Genomic DNA, 18240 nt, shown 5'->3' with positions numbered 1-18240 from the left:
CTCCATCATCAGAGAGGGGTAATAACGTAGCTGGACTCACAGTGTTACAAGGATGTAAGATGATGGAAGCGTTAGTTAAAAGAGCCTGCTCATAGATGGTCTGTGCCCTGTAGAGAGGTGTTGTGTCCTGTGAACTTGGAAGAGAGCAGACACAGCATGGGGGACATAGAAATGACTGGGAGAGCCTAATGTTAGAGTCCAGGTGGCAGCTGAGGCCACTGCACATAGGCAGGGGACATACAAAATGCCACAGGGTCTAGCTGGCATGACAAATATGTTATACAACGTGTCTGAGGGGCAAAGACTGTCCTAGAATGCATGCAGCTATTCCACTATTTTCATTGCAGTATAGATGAAAAGATTTGTCAAAATTAGGTAAGCAGAGAAGAGGACATCAGCAAAATGGCTGAGTGAGCAGTTTTCTTTGTCTCACCCCCTTCGAATCTACAACTAATTGGACATTCATTGGTCAACAAAGGCTATCCACACAGCATCTCAGGATTCCTGAGAGACCTGTGCTGCTGTACATCAGAAGGCAGATGGACTTCCCCCCGGGAGGAGGTGGAGATAGGTCAAAACTCTCCAATCCCCGACTCCCGGACAGCCTAGTACCTGCAAGTGACTTTCTTCCAGTGGACATGCTCACAGCATTGCCACGCACTAAGGGTGGGTGTGTGCAGGTATCGGCGGAGCAACGGTGGACACAGGTGACTACAGCCCTACCTAAAACCCCCGTGATTGCCCCTAAGCTCAGGGGGAAAATCCATGGTCCCACACCAGTGGCAGGGAAAGCCTCTACTCACCATTAGAGGAGAGGCCCCTCCCAGCATTCAGAATGTCAGGAGGCTCTGGGAGAGGAGGATCCTGGGCAGGGCAGCAGCCCCCCAGCTGTCTCTGACTCACGGACTCTGGCTGTGTTCCAGAGGGGGCAAATGACACCCAGTGTGACTGTGTGTGAGGGCAGGGGCACGTTGGAGTCCCAGCCATCCTGCTCCATGGTCTGGGGGAAAATCCACGGTCCTGCACCAGCGGCAGGGAAAGCCTCTACTTGCCATTAGCAGAAAGGCCCAGCCCAGCATTCAGAATGCTGGGAGGCTCTGGGAGAGGAGGATCCCCAGCAGGGCAGCAGCCCCCCAGCCGCTTCTGATCCATGGATTCCGGCTGTGTCCCAGAGGGGGCAAGGGATACCCAGTGTGACTGAATCCAAGGGCGGGGGTGCGTTGGAGTCCCAGCCGCCCTGCTCTGTGGCCCAGGAGAAAAATCCACAGTCCCACAGCAGCCAGAGCGAAAGCCTCTGGGCAGCATTCGTGGAGAGGCCCCACCCAGCAATCACAAGGCTGGAAGGCCCTGGGGCAGAAGTAGCAAAGCTGGGTGAGCTAACCACAGACTGCAGTAGATACCCATAGCTCTGCTGTGGCCCACAGTGGACAAGTGAGATCTTGTGGGCCCTGACAGTGACAGAGCTGCGAATATAGGTGATCCTGCTCCTGGCCGCTGGGAAAGCCAATAACACCACTGCAGACCCTAAGGAGGGAGTGCATCTAGGTGGTCTGCAACAGTAGGCACCAGCAACCTGAGGCCCCCTTGCAATTGTCCCTACAGCTGATGAGGGACTCCGCAGGACCACTATGACTATGAGGAGGGGCCAAGGTCCGGGCAGCAACAGGTGACAGGGATCCTGGTTGGTGCAGATTAATAAACAGCTCCCCACCACCACTCCAGTAGAAGCAAGTGGAAGCAGTAACTAAACTCTATCTCTATGAGGAGGCACAGATCCACACCATCAAGCAGTATGAAAAAATATATTAAATCTCCAGAAGAGAAGGAAAATGACAAGTACCCAGAAAACAATCCCAAAGACAATGAAATCTATAACCTAAATAACAATGAATTCAAAACAGCCATCATTTAAAAACTCAACAAGTTAAAAGAGAATGCAGATAGACAACTCGACGAGTTCAGCAGCTATGTTACAAAGAGCTTGATACTATAAAGAAGAACCAATCAGAAATACTGGAGATGAAGAACAAAATGGAGGAGATTAAGAAAAATCTGGACTCTCTGAACAGTAGGGTCAATAATATGGAGGAGGGAATTAGCAATTTGGAGGATAGTAATATAGAAATGCTGCAGATAGAGGAGGAGAGAGAACTAAGACTAAAAAGAAATGAAGAAACTCTCCAAGAATTATCCGATTCAATTAGGAGATGCAACATAAGGATTATAGGCATCCCAGAGGGAGAAGAGAAGGAGAAGGGGGCAGAAAGCCTGTTCAAAGAAATAATGGCTGAGAACTTTCCAAACCTGGGAGAGAGATGGGACTCCATGTGACAGAAGCCAATAGATCTCCAAACTTTATCAATGTTAAAAGACCAACCTCAAGGCATACAGTAGTGAAGCTTGCAAAAGTCAATGACAAAGAGAAAATACTAAGGGCAGCAAGGCAGAAGAAAATAACCTACAAAGGAACCCCCATAAGGCTGTCAGCAGATTTCTCAGCAAATACCTCACAGGCTAGAAGAGAGTGGAATGATATATTCAAAACTCTGAAGGACAAAACCTTGCAGCCAAGAATACTCCATCCAGCAAAAATATCCTTCAAATATGATGGAGAAATAAAAAACTTTCCCAGATAAACAAAAGTTAAGGGAGTTCATTGTCACAAGACCTCCTCTTCAAGAAATGCTCAGGAAGACTCTCATACCTGAAAAATCAAAAAAAGGAAAGGGGTTACAAAACCCAGAGCATAGTAGATAAGTAGAAAAACAAAATGAGAAAGTTGCAGCTCTCCATCAGAACAGGTTAGCAAAAGTTAAGCATAACATTAAAGATAAAAGGAACGGAAACACCAAGAATAAATATAAACTTGTCATTTTAACCACAAAGCGACAACATAAGAAGGAAGAAAAAGAATCTGACAATAACAACCTAGAAGGGGAAGAGGAAAAGGATGGAACGTCTTAATCTAAGGAAATAAGAAGCTATCAGAAAATGGATTATCTCATCTATGAGATGTTTTATACAAACCACTTGGTAACCACTAAACAAATAACAAGACTAAAGACACAAATTACAAATAAGAAAGCCAATATAGAAATCTACCTACCTGAATTAGTAGTCCAAAAATCATGGGACGAGAAACAAAGGAAATGCAAGAGAACTGGAAAACAAGTGATAAAATGGCAGTGTTAGGCTGCCACATTTCAATAATCACTCTAAATGTAAATGCATTGAACTCTCCAATCAAAAGACACAGAGTGGCAGGATGGATTAAAGAACAAGACCCAACAATATGCTGCCTCCAAAAACATACCTCAGCCCCAAAGACAAACACAGACTCAGAGTAAAGGGATGGAAGACAATACTCCAAGCTAATAATGAACATAAGAAAGCAGGTGTCACCATACTTATATAAGAAGAAATAGACTTCAAAGCAAAACAGATAAAGAAAGACAAAGAGGTGCAGTTTATAATGATAAAAGGGACACTCCACCAAGATGACATAACATTTATAAATATATACACACCCAACACAGGAGCACCAGAATGTGTAAAGCAACTATTAACAAAACTAAAAGGAGACATCAACAAGAATACAATAATAATAGGGGACCTCAACACCCCATTAACACCAATGGATAGATCATCCAGACAGAAAGTCAACAAGGAAATTATAGAATTAAATGAAAAACTAGACCAGATAGACCTAATAGATATATATAGCACTCTCCATCCAAAAACAGCAGGTTACACATTCTTCTCAAGTGCGCATGGAACATTCTCAAGGATAGACCATATCTCGGGAAACAAAGCAAGCCTCAACAAATTCAAGAGGGTTGAAATAATATCAAGCATCTTTTATGATCATAATGCTATGAAACTAGAAATCAACTGCAAGAATAAAGCTAGGAAAGGGGAAAAAACGTGGAGACTAAACAACATGCTACTGAACAAACAATGGATTATTGAAGAAATTAAAGAAGAAATCAAATATTATCTGGAGACAAATGAAAATGAAACACGCCATACCAACTCATTTGGGACACAGCAAAAGCAGTCCTAAGAGGAAAATTCATTGCAATACAGGCTCACCTCAATGAATAAGAAAAATCTCAGGTAAGCAATCTCAAACAACACCTAACAGAATTAGAAAAATAAGAACAAACCAGGCCCAAAGTCAGTAGAAGGAGAGAAATAATAAAAATTCAAGCAGAAATAAATGATATTGAAACAAAAAAGACAGTGGAAAGGATCAATGAAACGAAGAGTTGGTTCTTCGAAAAAATAAACAAATTTGACAAACCCGTAGCCAGACTCACCAAGAAAAAAAAAGAGAGAAGACTCAAATAAATAAAATTAGAAATGAGAGAGGAGAAATCACAATGGATACCAAAGAATTACAAAGGATCACAAGAGAATACTATGAAAAACTATATGCCAACAAATTTGACAACCTAGAAGAAATGGACAAGTTCTTAGACTCTTACAACCTCCCAAAACTGAAGCAGGAAGAAATAGAGAATCTGAATAAACCAATTGCAAGTAAAGAACTAGAAACAGTAATCAAAAACCTCCCCAAAAATAAAAGTCCAGGACCAGATGGCTTCTCTGGAGAATTCTACTAAACATTCCAAGAAGATTTAATACCTATCCTTCTCAAACTATTCCAGAAAACTGAGGAAGATGGAGTACTCCCTAACACATTCTATGAAGCCAACATCACCCTGATCCCAAAACCTGACAAGGACAACACAAAGAAGGAAAACTACAGGCCAATATCACTGATGAACATAGATGCAAAAATCCTCAACAAAATTTTGGCAAACTGAATACAGCAATACATCAAAAAGATTATACACCACCATCAAGTGGGATTTATACCAGGGACACAGGGATGGTTCAGCATCCGCAAGTCAATCAATGTGATACACTACATTAAAAAAATGAGAAACAAAAACCACATGCTCATCTCAATAGATGCAGAGAAAGCATTTGACAAGATCCAACACCCATTTATGATAAAAACCCTCAATAAAATGAGTATAGAAGGAAAGTACCTCAACATAATAAAGGCCATATATGACAAACTCACAGCCAACATCATACTCAATGGACAAAAACTGAAAGCCATCCCTCTGAGGACAGGAACAAGACAAGGGTGCCCACTCTCACCACTCTTATTCAACATAGTACTGGAGTTGTTGGCCAGAGAAATTCGGCAGGGAAAAGAAATAAAAGGAATCCAAATAGGCAATGAAGAAGTAAAACTCTCACTGTTTGCAGATGACATGATCTTATATGTAGAAAACCCCAAAGAATCCATAGGAAAACTATTAGAAATAATAAACAGCTACAGCAAAGTTGCAGGGTGAAAAATCAACATACATAAATCAGTAGCATTTCTATACACTAACAATGAACTAACAGAAAAAGAACTCAAGAACTCAATCCCATTCACAATCACGACAAAAAGAATAAAATACCTTGGGGTAAATTTAACCAAGGAAGTGAAAGACCTATACAGCGAAAACTATAAGACTTTCCTGAAAGAAATTGATGACTACATAAAGAGATGGAAAGACATTCCATGCACATGGATTGGAAGAAAACACATAGTTAAAATGCCCATACTACCTAAAGCAATCTACAGATTCGACGCTATCCCAATCAAATCCCAATGACATTATTTACAGAAATTGAACAAAGAATCCTAAAATTCATATGGGGCAACAAAAGACCCCGAATTGCTAAAGCAATCCTGAGAAAGAAGAACAAAGCCGGAGGCATCACAATCCCTGACTTCAAAGTATACTACAAAGCTACAGTAATCAAAACAGTATGGTACTGGTACAAAAGCAGGTGCACAGATTAATGGAATAGAATTGAAAGCCTAGAAATAAAACGACACATCTATGGACAGCTAATCTTCGACAAAGGAGCAGAGGGCCTACAATGGAGAAAAGAAAGTCTCTTCAACATATTGTGCTGGGAAAACTGGACAGCCACATGTAAAAGAAAGAAAATTGACCATTATTTTTCACCATTCACAAAAATAAACTCAAAGTGGATCAAAGACCTAAAGATTAGGCCTGAAACAATAAGTCCTCTAGAATAGAATATAGGCAGTATACTCTTTGACATCAGTTTCAAAAGAATCTTTTCAGACACCATAACTTCTCAGACAAGTGAAATGATAGAAAGAATAAACAAATGGGACTTCATCAGACTAAAGAGCTTCTTCAAAGCAAGGGAAAACAGGATTGAAACAAAAAAACAGCCCACTAATTGGGAAAAAATATTTACAAGTTATTTATCCAACAAAGGGTTAATCTCCATAATATATAAAGAACTCACACAGCTCAACAACAAAAAATCAAAGAACCCCATCAAAAAATGGGCAGGGGAAATGAACAGACATTTCTCCCAAGAAGATATAAGGATGGCCAACAGACACATGAAAAGATGCTCATCATCACTAATCATCGGGGAAATGCAAATCAAAACAACACTAAGATATCACCTTACACCTGTTAGAATGGCAAAAACATCCAAAACCAAGAGTGACAAATGTTGGAGAGGTTGTGGAGAAAAAGGAACCTTCATACACTTTTGGTGGGAATGCAAACTGGTGCAGCCACTATGGAAAACAGTATGGAGATTTCTCAAAAAGTTAAAAATAGAAATACCTTGTGACCCAGCCATCCCACTACTGGGTATCTATCCTAAGAACCTGAAATCAGCAATTCCAAAAGTCCCATGCACCCCTATGTTCATTGCAGCATTATTTACAATAGTCAAGACGTGGAAGCAACCTAAGTGCCCATCAACTGATGAGTGGATAAAGAAGACGTGGTATATATATACAATGGAATACTACTCAGCCATAAAAAAGACAAAATCATCCCACTCACAACAACATGGATGGACCCTGAAGCTATTATAAGCGAAATAAGGCAGACAGAGAAAGATGAACTCTGTATGACTCCACTCATAGGTGGAAGTTCAACATAGAGACAAAGAGAATTGATTGGTGGTTACCAGGGGAAATGGGGGCTGGGGGGAATGTACAAAGGATGAAGTGGTGCAGCTACAACATGACTAACAATAATGTACAACTAAAATTTCACAAGGTTGTAAACTATCATAATCTTAATGAAAAGTTTAAAAAAATTAGGTAAGCAGAGAACTGGGAGTATGGACAAAGCTAATGTTAGGGCTTCACAGGAGTTTGATGGCTCTGAAGGCCAGGAAATAGGCTGTGGGGTGATGTCTGGGAGAAGAGCACACAGAGGGTTAGCAAGGGCTGCAGAATCAGGGAATCCACTGGGGCAGTAACCAGCTGCCCCTAGATGGTTACGTAGCTGTTTCTTCATTTTGGGGAGAAGGGTAGACAAAATGGACTCAAGGCATTTGGGGTGAGCTGTTGAATGCCTTGACATGGCTCCTGTCCCGAGTAGGTCCCAGTCGTCTGCACCCACTGAGGTTTAGATCTGGAGGCTTTATGGCCTCAAGTAGCTCATGCCTTCAGGAGAGTGAGGGGTCTGTAAGGGCTCCCTGTTTACTCTGCTTACAGAGTAGAAGGTCATCCACATACTGAACAGGAGGGGAGCCTTGAGTGAGGGCTACAGAATCCAGGTGGGCTGTAGGATTGGGGACAATATGAGGGGGACTCACAATATCCCTGAGGAAGATGAGTCCACATGAATGGCCTCCCTTTAAATGTAAATGCGAAACGAACTTGTGAGTCAGGCTGCAGTGGGATTGACAAGAGAGCTGAACAAGGTCAACTCCTGTCACCCAGGCTGCACCAGCAGGAACCGAGCTCAGGATGACAGCTGGATGAGGGGCCAAGGATGCTGAGGAATACAGACTTTATGGCTCTGAGGGCTTGTACAGATCTATGGATTTGGTTCCTGTCTGAGTCAAACTTGCCTTCTTTTGTCACTGGGAAGATTGGAGGATTACAGGGGGAGGGAGTGAAAACTAGTCCACTGTTGCAGAAGGAAGTCTGCTATATTTTCAACTCTTCTCTCTGCATCTCTGGAAAGTGGGTATTGGGTTATGACAGAAACGGCTGATTCTTTTTCCAAGTAGTGTGTGTGGGTTCTGCACTCAGTAACAATTCCTCTTCATTTGCATGTGTAGCCCAAAGACTAATGGGGACATCCTTTAAAGATCCTTCCTCTTCAGAAGAATTTGAATCAGATAAGTCTCTAGCAAGGAAAGTAGGAGACTTGGGGTTTGGTCTGAGGGCAGGGAGATAAAAATATCTTCTCATTACAATTTATAATGGCATAAAATTTACAAAATAAATCTCTGACAAAAATGTTTCCTGAGCAGTGGGAGACTAGAGAGGCAGGGTGAGTGTTAAGGGGCTAAAGATGTCGTGGTGGGCTGGGATCTGAGCCATGAAATAGGCTGCCCAGAGACTCCAACAGCTTGAACAGAATCAGACGGGATGGGTAGAGATAAACCCTCTGAAGGGAGAGTAGAGAAAGTCACACCAGTGTCACTTAAGAAATCTGGTTCTCAATCCTCTATTTTAATTTGAATGGTGCCTCAGGGGAGTGACTGAGGATCAGCTGACCCCATCATTTAAGGGGGAAATGTTCCTCAGGAGGAGAATAATGAGGCTTCTGGGGGTGCTGGGGCTAAGAGGGGTAATTTTTTTTAACTTTCCCTTCTCTTCAGAGCAGGGCAACCTCTTCCCAATGCCCTGGTTTCCAGCAAGACCTGCAAGTGTCTGGAGGTGAATAGGGAGCCCTCTGAGTGGCTTCAGTTTCCTCCCACAGTCACAGTTTTCTTCTCTAAAGATTCAAGTTGAAAAGTGAGATGAGTTACATTGAAGTCATTTTTTCTTTTACTTTCCTGCTATTTTCAAAGAACTGTGTGGCAGCCTCCATGATTACACTTAATGGTTTCCCAAACCAACCAACCACACTATATGGAATTTGTTTTTTGATATCAGAAAGAAAATTTCCTACTAAAGCAGAAATTAGGAGATTCCTCTAGTCTGGGGCTTCCGGGTGTAATGCACTGCCCCTTTGAAAAGTTTGTATAAAACGTTCAACAAAGGCTTTTGGACGTTCCTCATTCTGAGTGCATAATTCCCGTTTTGACCATTTACCTTCAGGAGGAAACAGCTCTAAAATCACTCCTATTCACCCTTGAGTGTCAGCCTCGAGCAGAGCCCCTTCCTGGTCATTTGCAGGAGGGCCTGGGAGAGGGTCTGGCCCTCTATTTCCCCTGTGAGGTGTTTCCTCCAGGGGGCCCCCTGGCCTGTCTGATAACTACAGTGTAATCCTGGGCTGGAAGAACCCCCTTAGCAGCCAGCCACGATCTGCGTGGGTGGGGTTATGAATAGCCACTAACCTTTCTGAGTCCTCTCTAAATTTAGTGGGATCTTCTGACCATGGAGGCAGGAGAGGTTTAGAATTTCATAGATGGGCTGTGTCCAGGGGACATGAACTGCCTGCAGCGGAGGCCCAGGGCACATCCACAGTGGACCCTGCATGGACTGCCTGACGCCGGCGGAGCCTGATGACAGAGCCCTGGAAAGCAGGAGGACTTGGAAGGGGCAGCAAAACAGCCTTCCTGCCTTTCCTGGCTGCTTCCACTGAATTCACTTCCTGGCTTTCAGCATTTACACCAGTGACCTGTGTGCCCCTAGCTTGGGGGTCAGGCCTGAGGGCCCTTGTGAGTCTCCTAAAGAGACGACAGTGAAGATGGGCAACTGGATGCTGTCTGGAGAAGCTGGGGTTTTAGGATCTGAGGAAAGTGGCTGTGGAGCTAATTCTTGAGAAGGGGAGTTGAAACCAGGGACCCAGAGACCCACCAGATCTTCTAGGGGGTCAGGGACAGGGAGCTGGGGGTACAGGGGAGCAGAGGAGGGAGGAGAAGGGGAATTTCCCTTAAATTTGCTTTTCAATCTTTGTTCTAAGTCTGACTTCTCTTCTTTCATTTTATTAAGGGATTTCCTAGGGCTAGCCATTATATTTTGGGGGGTTTTCTTTTCAATTTGATCTTCCCATAAATATCAGTAAGTCAGCTACTTGTGAGGAGAGCACTCTCAAATAGTTTTCAAATATAGATGTTGTGCAATTCAAAGGATCCATCATCTGCCCACTGATGAGGAGGATCTCCATTTGTATATTTATTCCAATAGCAACTTGATCCAATAACCTTTTTCAGGAAAGACCTGGAGGCAACTTTCCAGGCTGAGAATAAATCTCTACCATGGACACAGGAGGCATCCCTGGGGAGGGCACGGGTGCTGTGGCCCCCATGATCTAAAGGTTCACTCGCCAAAATAGTCAGAGAGAGTAAGGAGCTTCATTGGTCAGGCGATAAGGATGGTGTAGTGAAAACGGTGTCTCCAGGCTCCCATGAGAGCATGGTATGCCTCCAGTCACAGACCTGCTAATCTGTGACACCAGGCAGGACCTACTGGAGTGGGAATTTTCCAGAGCTAACAAGCAGTGAAGGTTGAGATGACAAGCGCCTTCATGGACTGGACCCTTTATGACAAACTCCCCTGAGAGCTTGGCACTGCTGGACAGAAAATGCTCAGGACCCCAGTTTATTAGACTGACCACCAAGGTGCACTCTGTTAATTGCACCTTTCGGATGATGGAGACCAAAGAGAATCTTCTCACTGGTTAAAAAGCCAAGTTTTCAGGACACAGAACAAGATGGAAGGAAAACCCTCATCCACTTTTTTTCTCATATGCACAATAATAGCTTTAGCTATGCCTTGGGTTTCTCGGAGCCAAACTAACACCTACGAGGGGTGTGCCATGGAGTTGGAGATTGTGTCTTTTACATTGTACCTCATTGCACAGAAATTTTCTTGAGGTTGTCAGGGAACCTCTTGTCATCTACCCTGTTCCATGACTAGCATGTCCTAGCATGGGAGTCTTCCTGACGCAGCAAGTACCCTAATGTCTCTTAACTGCTTAGCCCATACTCACCAGTATTGTGGCATTTTGGCTCCTAAGATGTCCCTTAGCAACAGCTTTTTCTCACGTGTATATGAACCTACAGCATAGTTTGTGTAAATCGATACCAGTCTGTTAAAAACACAAACTCAGCAGCCTGTGGGGCTGGCCCAGACAACTATCTTATAGGGCCTATGCCCGCATCCTGCTCTATGGTATTTCCTTCTTATGACATATGACACAAAAGACAGAAAAAAAGAAAAAATACAGTGACCATCTCTGGGAGGAAAGGCATCAATAAAGCCAACAGTACTCCGACAAATTTACCAGAGTCACTAAAAAGCACAAGAAACTAGTTTCCAAAATATCTTCCCCTGCCAATCCAAATTTAGAAAGAGAAAAAAATTCTTACCACTTGCTTCCACCAGACCCGGCATATCGAGATTCCAAGAGGCTGACATGGTAGAAATCTTATCTCTTGCCAGACTTCCTCAGGTGACCCAGGATCTCCTCATCTGCAGCCATGCTAGCAGTTGTTTGAGCCAGAGAAGGCAGCTTGCCAGCCAATGGGCATCCTGCCAGCTACACTGAAACTGTAGGGGAAGAGGGAGAATTCTTCCCCTTTTCCCTTCTTGTTCTTAAGGCTAGTCAAAGAATTAAAAATGACATAACACAGGAGAACAGCAAACAAAGTTTAATATGCATACATGGGGAACTCACATGAGCGGGAAGAATTCCAAAGACAGTCAGGCAAAATGAGGTGTATGTGTCCTTGTGGGCTAAGGAGAGGGAGACAGAGGCAAGGGGGAGAAGGCAATTTACAGGAAGATGAGAAGAGTTCACATTTGGTAAACAAATGTTTGCATTGTCCCATCTACAGACCATGGGACCCAAAAGAGATCTTTTGGTAAAAGGTCCCTTGCTAGATGCCCTCCTACCTGCCACACCTAGAATTATCCGTGGTAAGAGCTCCTCCTGGGACAGGCCCTTCTATCTTGAAGTCTTTTGGGCAATTTGGGGGGAGATCAAATGTTCTTCCAGAATCTTCTGATCCTTGATTGTCTTCAGCTCAAAATAATCTGCACACCAGAGTGGCACATCTTGGGGCAGCCTTCCCTGAATCCTGTCAAAGGTTTGTGGCAACCCTGCATCAAGCAAGTCTATTGGCGCCATTTTCCCAACAGCATTTGCTCACTTCATGTCTTTGTGTCACATTTTAGTAATTCTCACAATGTTTCCAACTTTTTCATGATTATTGATTTGTTGTGGTGATCTGTGATCAGTGATCTTTGATGTCAGTATTGTAATTATTTTGGGTTCCCAGGAGCTGTGCCCATATAAGCCAGGAAACTTTTTTTTTAAGGAAGATTAGCCCTGAGCTAACATCTGCTGCCAATCCTCATCTTTTTGCTGAGGAAGCCTGGCCCTGAGCTAACATCCATGCCCATCTTCCTCTACTTTATACTTGGGACGCCTACCACAGCATGGCATTTGTCAAGTGGTGCCATGCCTGCACCCGGGATCTGAACCGGCGAACCCCAGGCTGCCAAAGCAGAACATGCGCACTTAACCACTGCGCCACTGGGCCGGCCCCTCAGACCTTCATCTTACCAGCATCTTCCCTGACTCCTGCAGCCCCGACATCTCCCGGGGTCGAGGGGCCTGGATGGTGCCCCGCTGGTGGAGTCCGTGTGTTCAGATGAGGGATCAAGGAGGGTGTCTGCAGCAGTGGAAAGTGGGTGGGCTCCAGACCCCACCCAGACCTGGACCTTAGCCTCTACCTGCCTCCAGAGGCCATCCCGGTGACCTGAGCTAGTCACCGACCTGGTGGCCTGATCTTCCTCATCTGTTAGCCAGGCACAGTCATAGGGCTTCCCTAGAACCTGGGGAGCTCTGGCCTTGACCATGTGAGGTGTTGGCAGAGTGGGCTGAGTGTGTGTGGGACCATGAGGCAGGGTCCAGTGCTGGATCTGGTGCCCAAGGATTAGGGTGGGCCCTGCATGCTGAGGGGCAACAATGGGGACGGCAGAGGAGTCAGAGCAAGTCCTGTGTTGTTGGACTCAGCCAGAGAGTTCATGAAGCCTAGGGTACCTAGGGACAGGGGTGTGGCAAAAGTGACTCTGGCACTGGTGAGGCAGCAGCGTGTCGAGGTGCAGGATGGGGACACAGGGCCTTGGCATTGGGCACAGGGCCCAGGGTGCCCCCCACTCTCAGTGGGGTGAAATGATAGACCAAACTGGCAAGGATGGGGCATGAACATCGCTGTCTGAGGTCAGGTGGCCGCCTGGGCAAAGCCCAGGGCCACAGAGTCACTCCAATCCTGGGTCCTGGAGGCCTGGCCCCGTTCTTGGGAAGCCTCGGGTTTCCAACGTGCTCTGGGATCCCAGACCACAGGAGGGGTTCCTAGCAGGGCTCCCTGGGGCTGCCCCCTTCCCATTCCCAAGGCCCCTCCCAAACACCCAGTCCCTTGCCCAGGAGGCATGCCAAAGGGTTCCCCACGCTTCCCTGTGGCCTCCTGCCCACCCTACTAGCAGGCCCTCAGCCTGCCTCATCCAGCCCTGCAGCTACCAGTGGTTCCAGGCTTGGGTCCCCAGGGCAGGGTCAGAGCAAGGACTGAAGGCTGGTCAGGACCTAGGCAGCCTGTCACTCCCCTCTTACACTTGCAGGTGCTGGCAGCTGGCTTGGTGCTCCTCTCAGCTGCCCACTATGGCCTGGGGGCTGCCCAGCACCACCAGCCTGGCGCGCTTCTGCCAGAAGCTGAACCGGCGGAAGACACTGGAGGAGCCCACCATGGAGACATCACTGCAGCGCCACCTGACTACGCTGGACCTGACCCTGCTGGGTGTGGGTGGCATGGTGGGCTTTGGCCTCTATGTGCTCACAGGCACTGTGGCCAAGTGGATGGCTGGCCCTGCGATGCTTGTGTCCTTCAGCGTGGCTGCTGTGGCCTCCCTGCTTGCAGCCCTATTCTACGCAGAGTTGGCAGTGTGTGTGCCCCTCAGGGGCTCTGCCTACCTGTTCACATATGTGTTCACGGGTGAGCTGTGGGCCTTCCTCATTGGCTGGATCATGCTCATCCAGTGCCTCCTTGGTGGATCCGCCATGGCCCGCGTCTGGAGCAGCTACCTGGACATCATCTTTAGCCACCGCATCCAGAGCTTCACCGAGGCCCATGTGGGCATCTGGCAGTTGCCTGTCTTGGCCCGGTACCCAGACTTCTTGGCTGCTGCCATCATACTTTTGGTCTTGGCTCTCGTCTCCTGTGGAGGTCGCATCTCTTCCTGGCTCAACCACACCTTCTCTGCCATCAGCCTTGCCATCATCCTCTTCATCATCATCCTGGGGTTTGTCCTGGCCCGTCCACACAACTGGAGCGCTGAGGAGGGCGGCTTTGCGCCCTTTGGTTTCTCTGGCATCATGGCTGGTGCTGCCACCTGCTTCTACAGCTTCGTGGGCTTTGGTGCCATTGCTGCCTCCAGCAAGGAGACCCGAAACGCAAAGCAAGCTGTTCCTATGTCCCTTGCCATCTCAGTTGGTCTGGTGGCTGGTGCCAACATCCTGGTCTCCAGTGTGCTCACCCTCATGGTGCCCTGGCATAGCCTAGACCCTAACTCGGCACTTGCTGATGCCTTCCTCCAGCGGGGCTATAGCTGGGCGGCCTTCATTGTGGCAGCTGGTGCAATCTGTGGTAAGTGGCCCTTCTGAACAAGGTGGGAGGGAACAGGGCGGTGGGACCTTGCCCTAAGCCTCCAGAGCACACATCTCCATCTGGGCCTGTGCTCCCAGTTGCATCCTGGGCCCATGATTAAACTCTCCACCTGGACTTCTTGGGAGGGAGCACTCACTGCCCCTCCCAGTCATACACGGAATGTCAGTTCTGAGCATGTGCTTCCAGATCCTTCAAGGCAGAGGACTCAGTCCTCATCAGATTCTCCAGTGGGTCTGTCACCTAAACTGGGCTGTCCCATTCCTGGGTGGTGAGGGGGAACAATCCAGCACCGACTCTCAGAGCCCAGACAAACTCATGCCCGTGTTCCCAAGGGGCCACCCATGCCCTGGCCCCCAGCAGCAGACCCAAGTGGGCCTGTGCACCATGCTGACCAGTCTCCTACTCTCCTCCACAGCCATGAGCACTCTCCTGCTCACCATCTTCTTGTTCGTGCCACGCATGGTCTGTGCCATGGCTGCTGATGGGCTCTTCTTCCAAGTGTTTGCCCACATGCACCCCCGGACACAGGTGCCTGTGGTGAGCCTTCTGGTGTTCGGGGTCCTCGTGGCTTTCCTGGCGCTGCTGCTGGACCTCCAGGCACTGTTTCAGTTCCTGTCCATTGGAACACTTCTGGTCCTCACTGTCCTGACCACTAGCATTATCATTCTACGCTTCCAAAAGGGCCCTCCATCCAGTTCTCAGGGGCCAGGCAGCCCTGTGGGCACTGAGCAGGCCTCAGCCCCTGAGGTCGGGCAGCTGCGACCAGCCCTGAGGCCCTACCTCAGCTTCCTGGGTGGGTGCAGGCCTGGAGCTGCCGTGGCTTGGGCACTCGGTGTCCTGGTGGCCTCAGCCATCACCTTGGACTGCGTGCTGGTCTTTGGGGACACGGCCCTGCACCTCCCACCCTGGGGCTACACCCTGCTGCTCCTGCTCAGCTCCACCACGTTTCTGCTCAGTCTCCTCGTCCTGGGGGCCCACCAGCAGCAGCGCCGGCAGGACACCTTTCAGGTACTTCCTCCAGCCAGCACCCACCACGCTCAGCCCAGCCAGCTCCCTTTGCCCCTTCCTCCTCTGCTGTGGCAGGATGCACCAGGGCCTCAGGGCGGGGGAGGCCAGTGCCCCACAACCCTCTCTCTGCATGGCGGGTGGGCCCTTGTCTCCGGAATCTCCAGAGGCAGAGAAAGGCTCTGTGGACTCCCAAGAAATCAGGCCCTAGGCCAGCAGCCCTTCCCTGCAGCCCAGCCCAGCCCTGCCCTTGTCCCTCAGGTTCCCATGGTGCCCCTGACTCCCGCCCTGAGCATCCTCCTCAACATCTTCCTCATGCTTCACCTGAGCTACCTGGCCTGGCTTGGCTTATCCATCTGTCTGCTGCTCGGTGAGTGGGGGCCAGGCTGGGACCCCGGGGGGCTGCAGGGGAAGGGCAAGCAGGGAAGCAGGGCTGGGACCTGTCCCTCAGGCTTGTGCCACCCTTGCAGGACTTGGGGTGTATTTTGGCTATGGCATCTGGCACAGCAAGGAGAACCAGCAGGAGCAGCCACGGTTGACTGGCCCACACGGCAGCCTGGAGGAGATGGTGCCAGCCCTGCAGCCGCCCAGGCAGGCACCAACCCAGGAGTCCAGCCATACAGAGCAGCTCGCCAGTCCATGATGACCACTGGGGGCCTACCTGTTGTCCCCTACCTCCTCGGGAGGCCAGAGAAGCTGGCAGCCCCTCTATCTGGGGCAGCTCAGGTTTGCAGACCTGCCTATGCCGGGGGGGTCCTCAGGACCTCAGGACCTTAGCCCAGGTGCCGAGCTTTGAGTCTTTGGGAGTGGGCCGTGGCCAGTGCTGGTGTGGTGGACTCTTTGCCCAGCACCTTCCAGTTTATGACCAAGTCCAGCTACCTGGGCAGATGGAGTAGCACGGGCAGGGAAGAGGCCCGAGCCCCAGGGATCCACAGTAAGAACTGGTCAGCCAGCTATTTGTCCTGCTGTCATGTCCACTGTGGGGGTCTTTGTGATCCTGAGTCCTTACCTGTCCCCAGGAACCAGATAATTATCTCCAACCTACAGCACATTTGCGGAGGTTCATTAAGGTGAAGGCACCAGAGCTGGGACAGCCCTGAGTCAGTGACATGGCCAGACGTAGGTCCCAGGATTCTGCCCTCAGACCAGTGCCCTCTGCCCAACTCAGAGGGGAGCTACACACACCAGGCACAGGGGGTCCCTGACAGGGCTGGGCCAGGCTCCCTCCCAGGCTCCCCACATGTCCTCTTGGGAGCAGAAACTGAGAGCAGAGACTGGACCCCAAGGAGGACACCTGGAAAGGACAGGGGAGTTCCAGGGCTCCCTTGGTTTCCCTGGGCTCCCAGAGAGCACAGCATGCCCTGAGGCCTGCCCTGGATGGAGAGGCCCCCCTGCCCGGGCACACGAGTCTCTCAGGCACAGGCCCACATGGCACACATGGTCCCCTGGGCGTGCACCCACGTGCAGACTGAGGCAGCAGCTGTTTTCCAACTCAGGGCTGCCCGCAGCTTCCAGCAGCCTTTCTCCCTGCTGCCCCGCAGGGCTTTGTGACAAAGGCTCAGGATGGGACACATGTGGGCAGGTGAGTGCACAAGTGCCTGGGTCTGCTCCAGGTACCATCAGTGCACCTGGTGACAATGGGACCCCCATCTTTGGGGGTTCCCAGACCCCAGAGAGGGCTTGGCTTGGCTCCTGCAGCCCCGTCCCTCCCCTCCTGACCGTGGGCCCAGTACATGGGGAAATTCTCCAGCAGGCAGGACTCAGGCCCCCAGAGGATTCCAGAGCCTGAACCAGGCCAGCATGCTGGGGCTTCCATGTCCTCTGTTAAGGACATTCTCTCCAGCCCCTGGGCTCCCCCTGGAGTCTTGGTCAGAGCGTGGTCCTCATCCAGTTGCCTCAGGCTGGGCGTGCAGCTGCTCAGACAAGTCCTTGGGTGTGACCTTGGGCAGCAGTGACATATGTTTCCAGATATACAACCTCCCCACGCCATGGCTCCCAGGAAGCCTGGTAAGCAGGTTCCAGTGTATTGGGCTGGGGTCACCAAGGAGACAGATGGAAGGTCCCAAAGGACCCCATGCCCACCAACTCAGCCCCTCACCCCCATCCCAGCACTCCACAGTTCCAGGGCTGCCACCAGGAAGGGGCTAGTGCTCATCAGCTGAGCAGGTATGGGCCCAAGAAGGTCCTGTGCCCTTACCTGGGGTCCTAGGGGATCGGAGCATCTGCCCACCACACTCCTCCATGGATGAGGCCCAGAGCTGGGAGGGGCCCTGCCTTGGGAACCCAGCACAGAGCAGCTGCCACAGCTCCTCCTGTAAGGCTGCCTTCTCCCTGGCCTTGGATTCTGGCTGCACAGACCCCAGTGTGGGGCAGCTGAGAGGGCAGGGGCTCTCCCTGTGAGGGGATGCTGGCAGGTGTAGGAGGGCTGGGAGCCAGGCAGGGCCGAGGCGACCACAGCCAGTGTGGTGGACAGCTGGAGAGTGGGGAGCTGCTGGGAACACTGGAGACGGAGCCTGGGAGATTGTCTCCAGCCCCAGCCCCAGCCAGAGCCCCACTGGACCATGGCCCTGCGTCTATTCCCTGCAGTCT

The 18240-nt window shown here is 49.2% G+C and overlaps 1 protein-coding gene across 1 annotated transcript; it reads left to right on the top strand.

Moving 5' to 3' along the window:
• Positions 1–11652: 11652 nt before the first annotated feature.
• Positions 11653–18084, top strand: LOC106837309 (cationic amino acid transporter 4-like). Its single transcript, XM_014850813.3, has 4 exons — positions 11653–14625; positions 15062–15654; positions 15913–16021; positions 16122–18084. Exons 1-4 carry the CDS (start codon positions 13644–13646, stop codon positions 16292–16294), a joined length of 1857 nt encoding a protein of 618 aa, XP_014706299.3. The 5' UTR covers positions 11653–13643; the 3' UTR covers positions 16295–18084.
• The last annotated feature ends 156 nt before the right edge of the window (positions 18085–18240 follow it).

This window comes from Equus asinus, chromosome 8 (assembly GCF_041296235.1).
Source record: "Equus asinus isolate D_3611 breed Donkey chromosome 8, EquAss-T2T_v2, whole genome shotgun sequence".
Taxonomy (NCBI): Eukaryota; Metazoa; Chordata; class Mammalia; order Perissodactyla; family Equidae; genus Equus; species Equus asinus.
The sequence above is the reverse complement of the archived record's forward strand: the minus strand, read 5'-3'. Positions and strand labels throughout refer to the sequence as shown.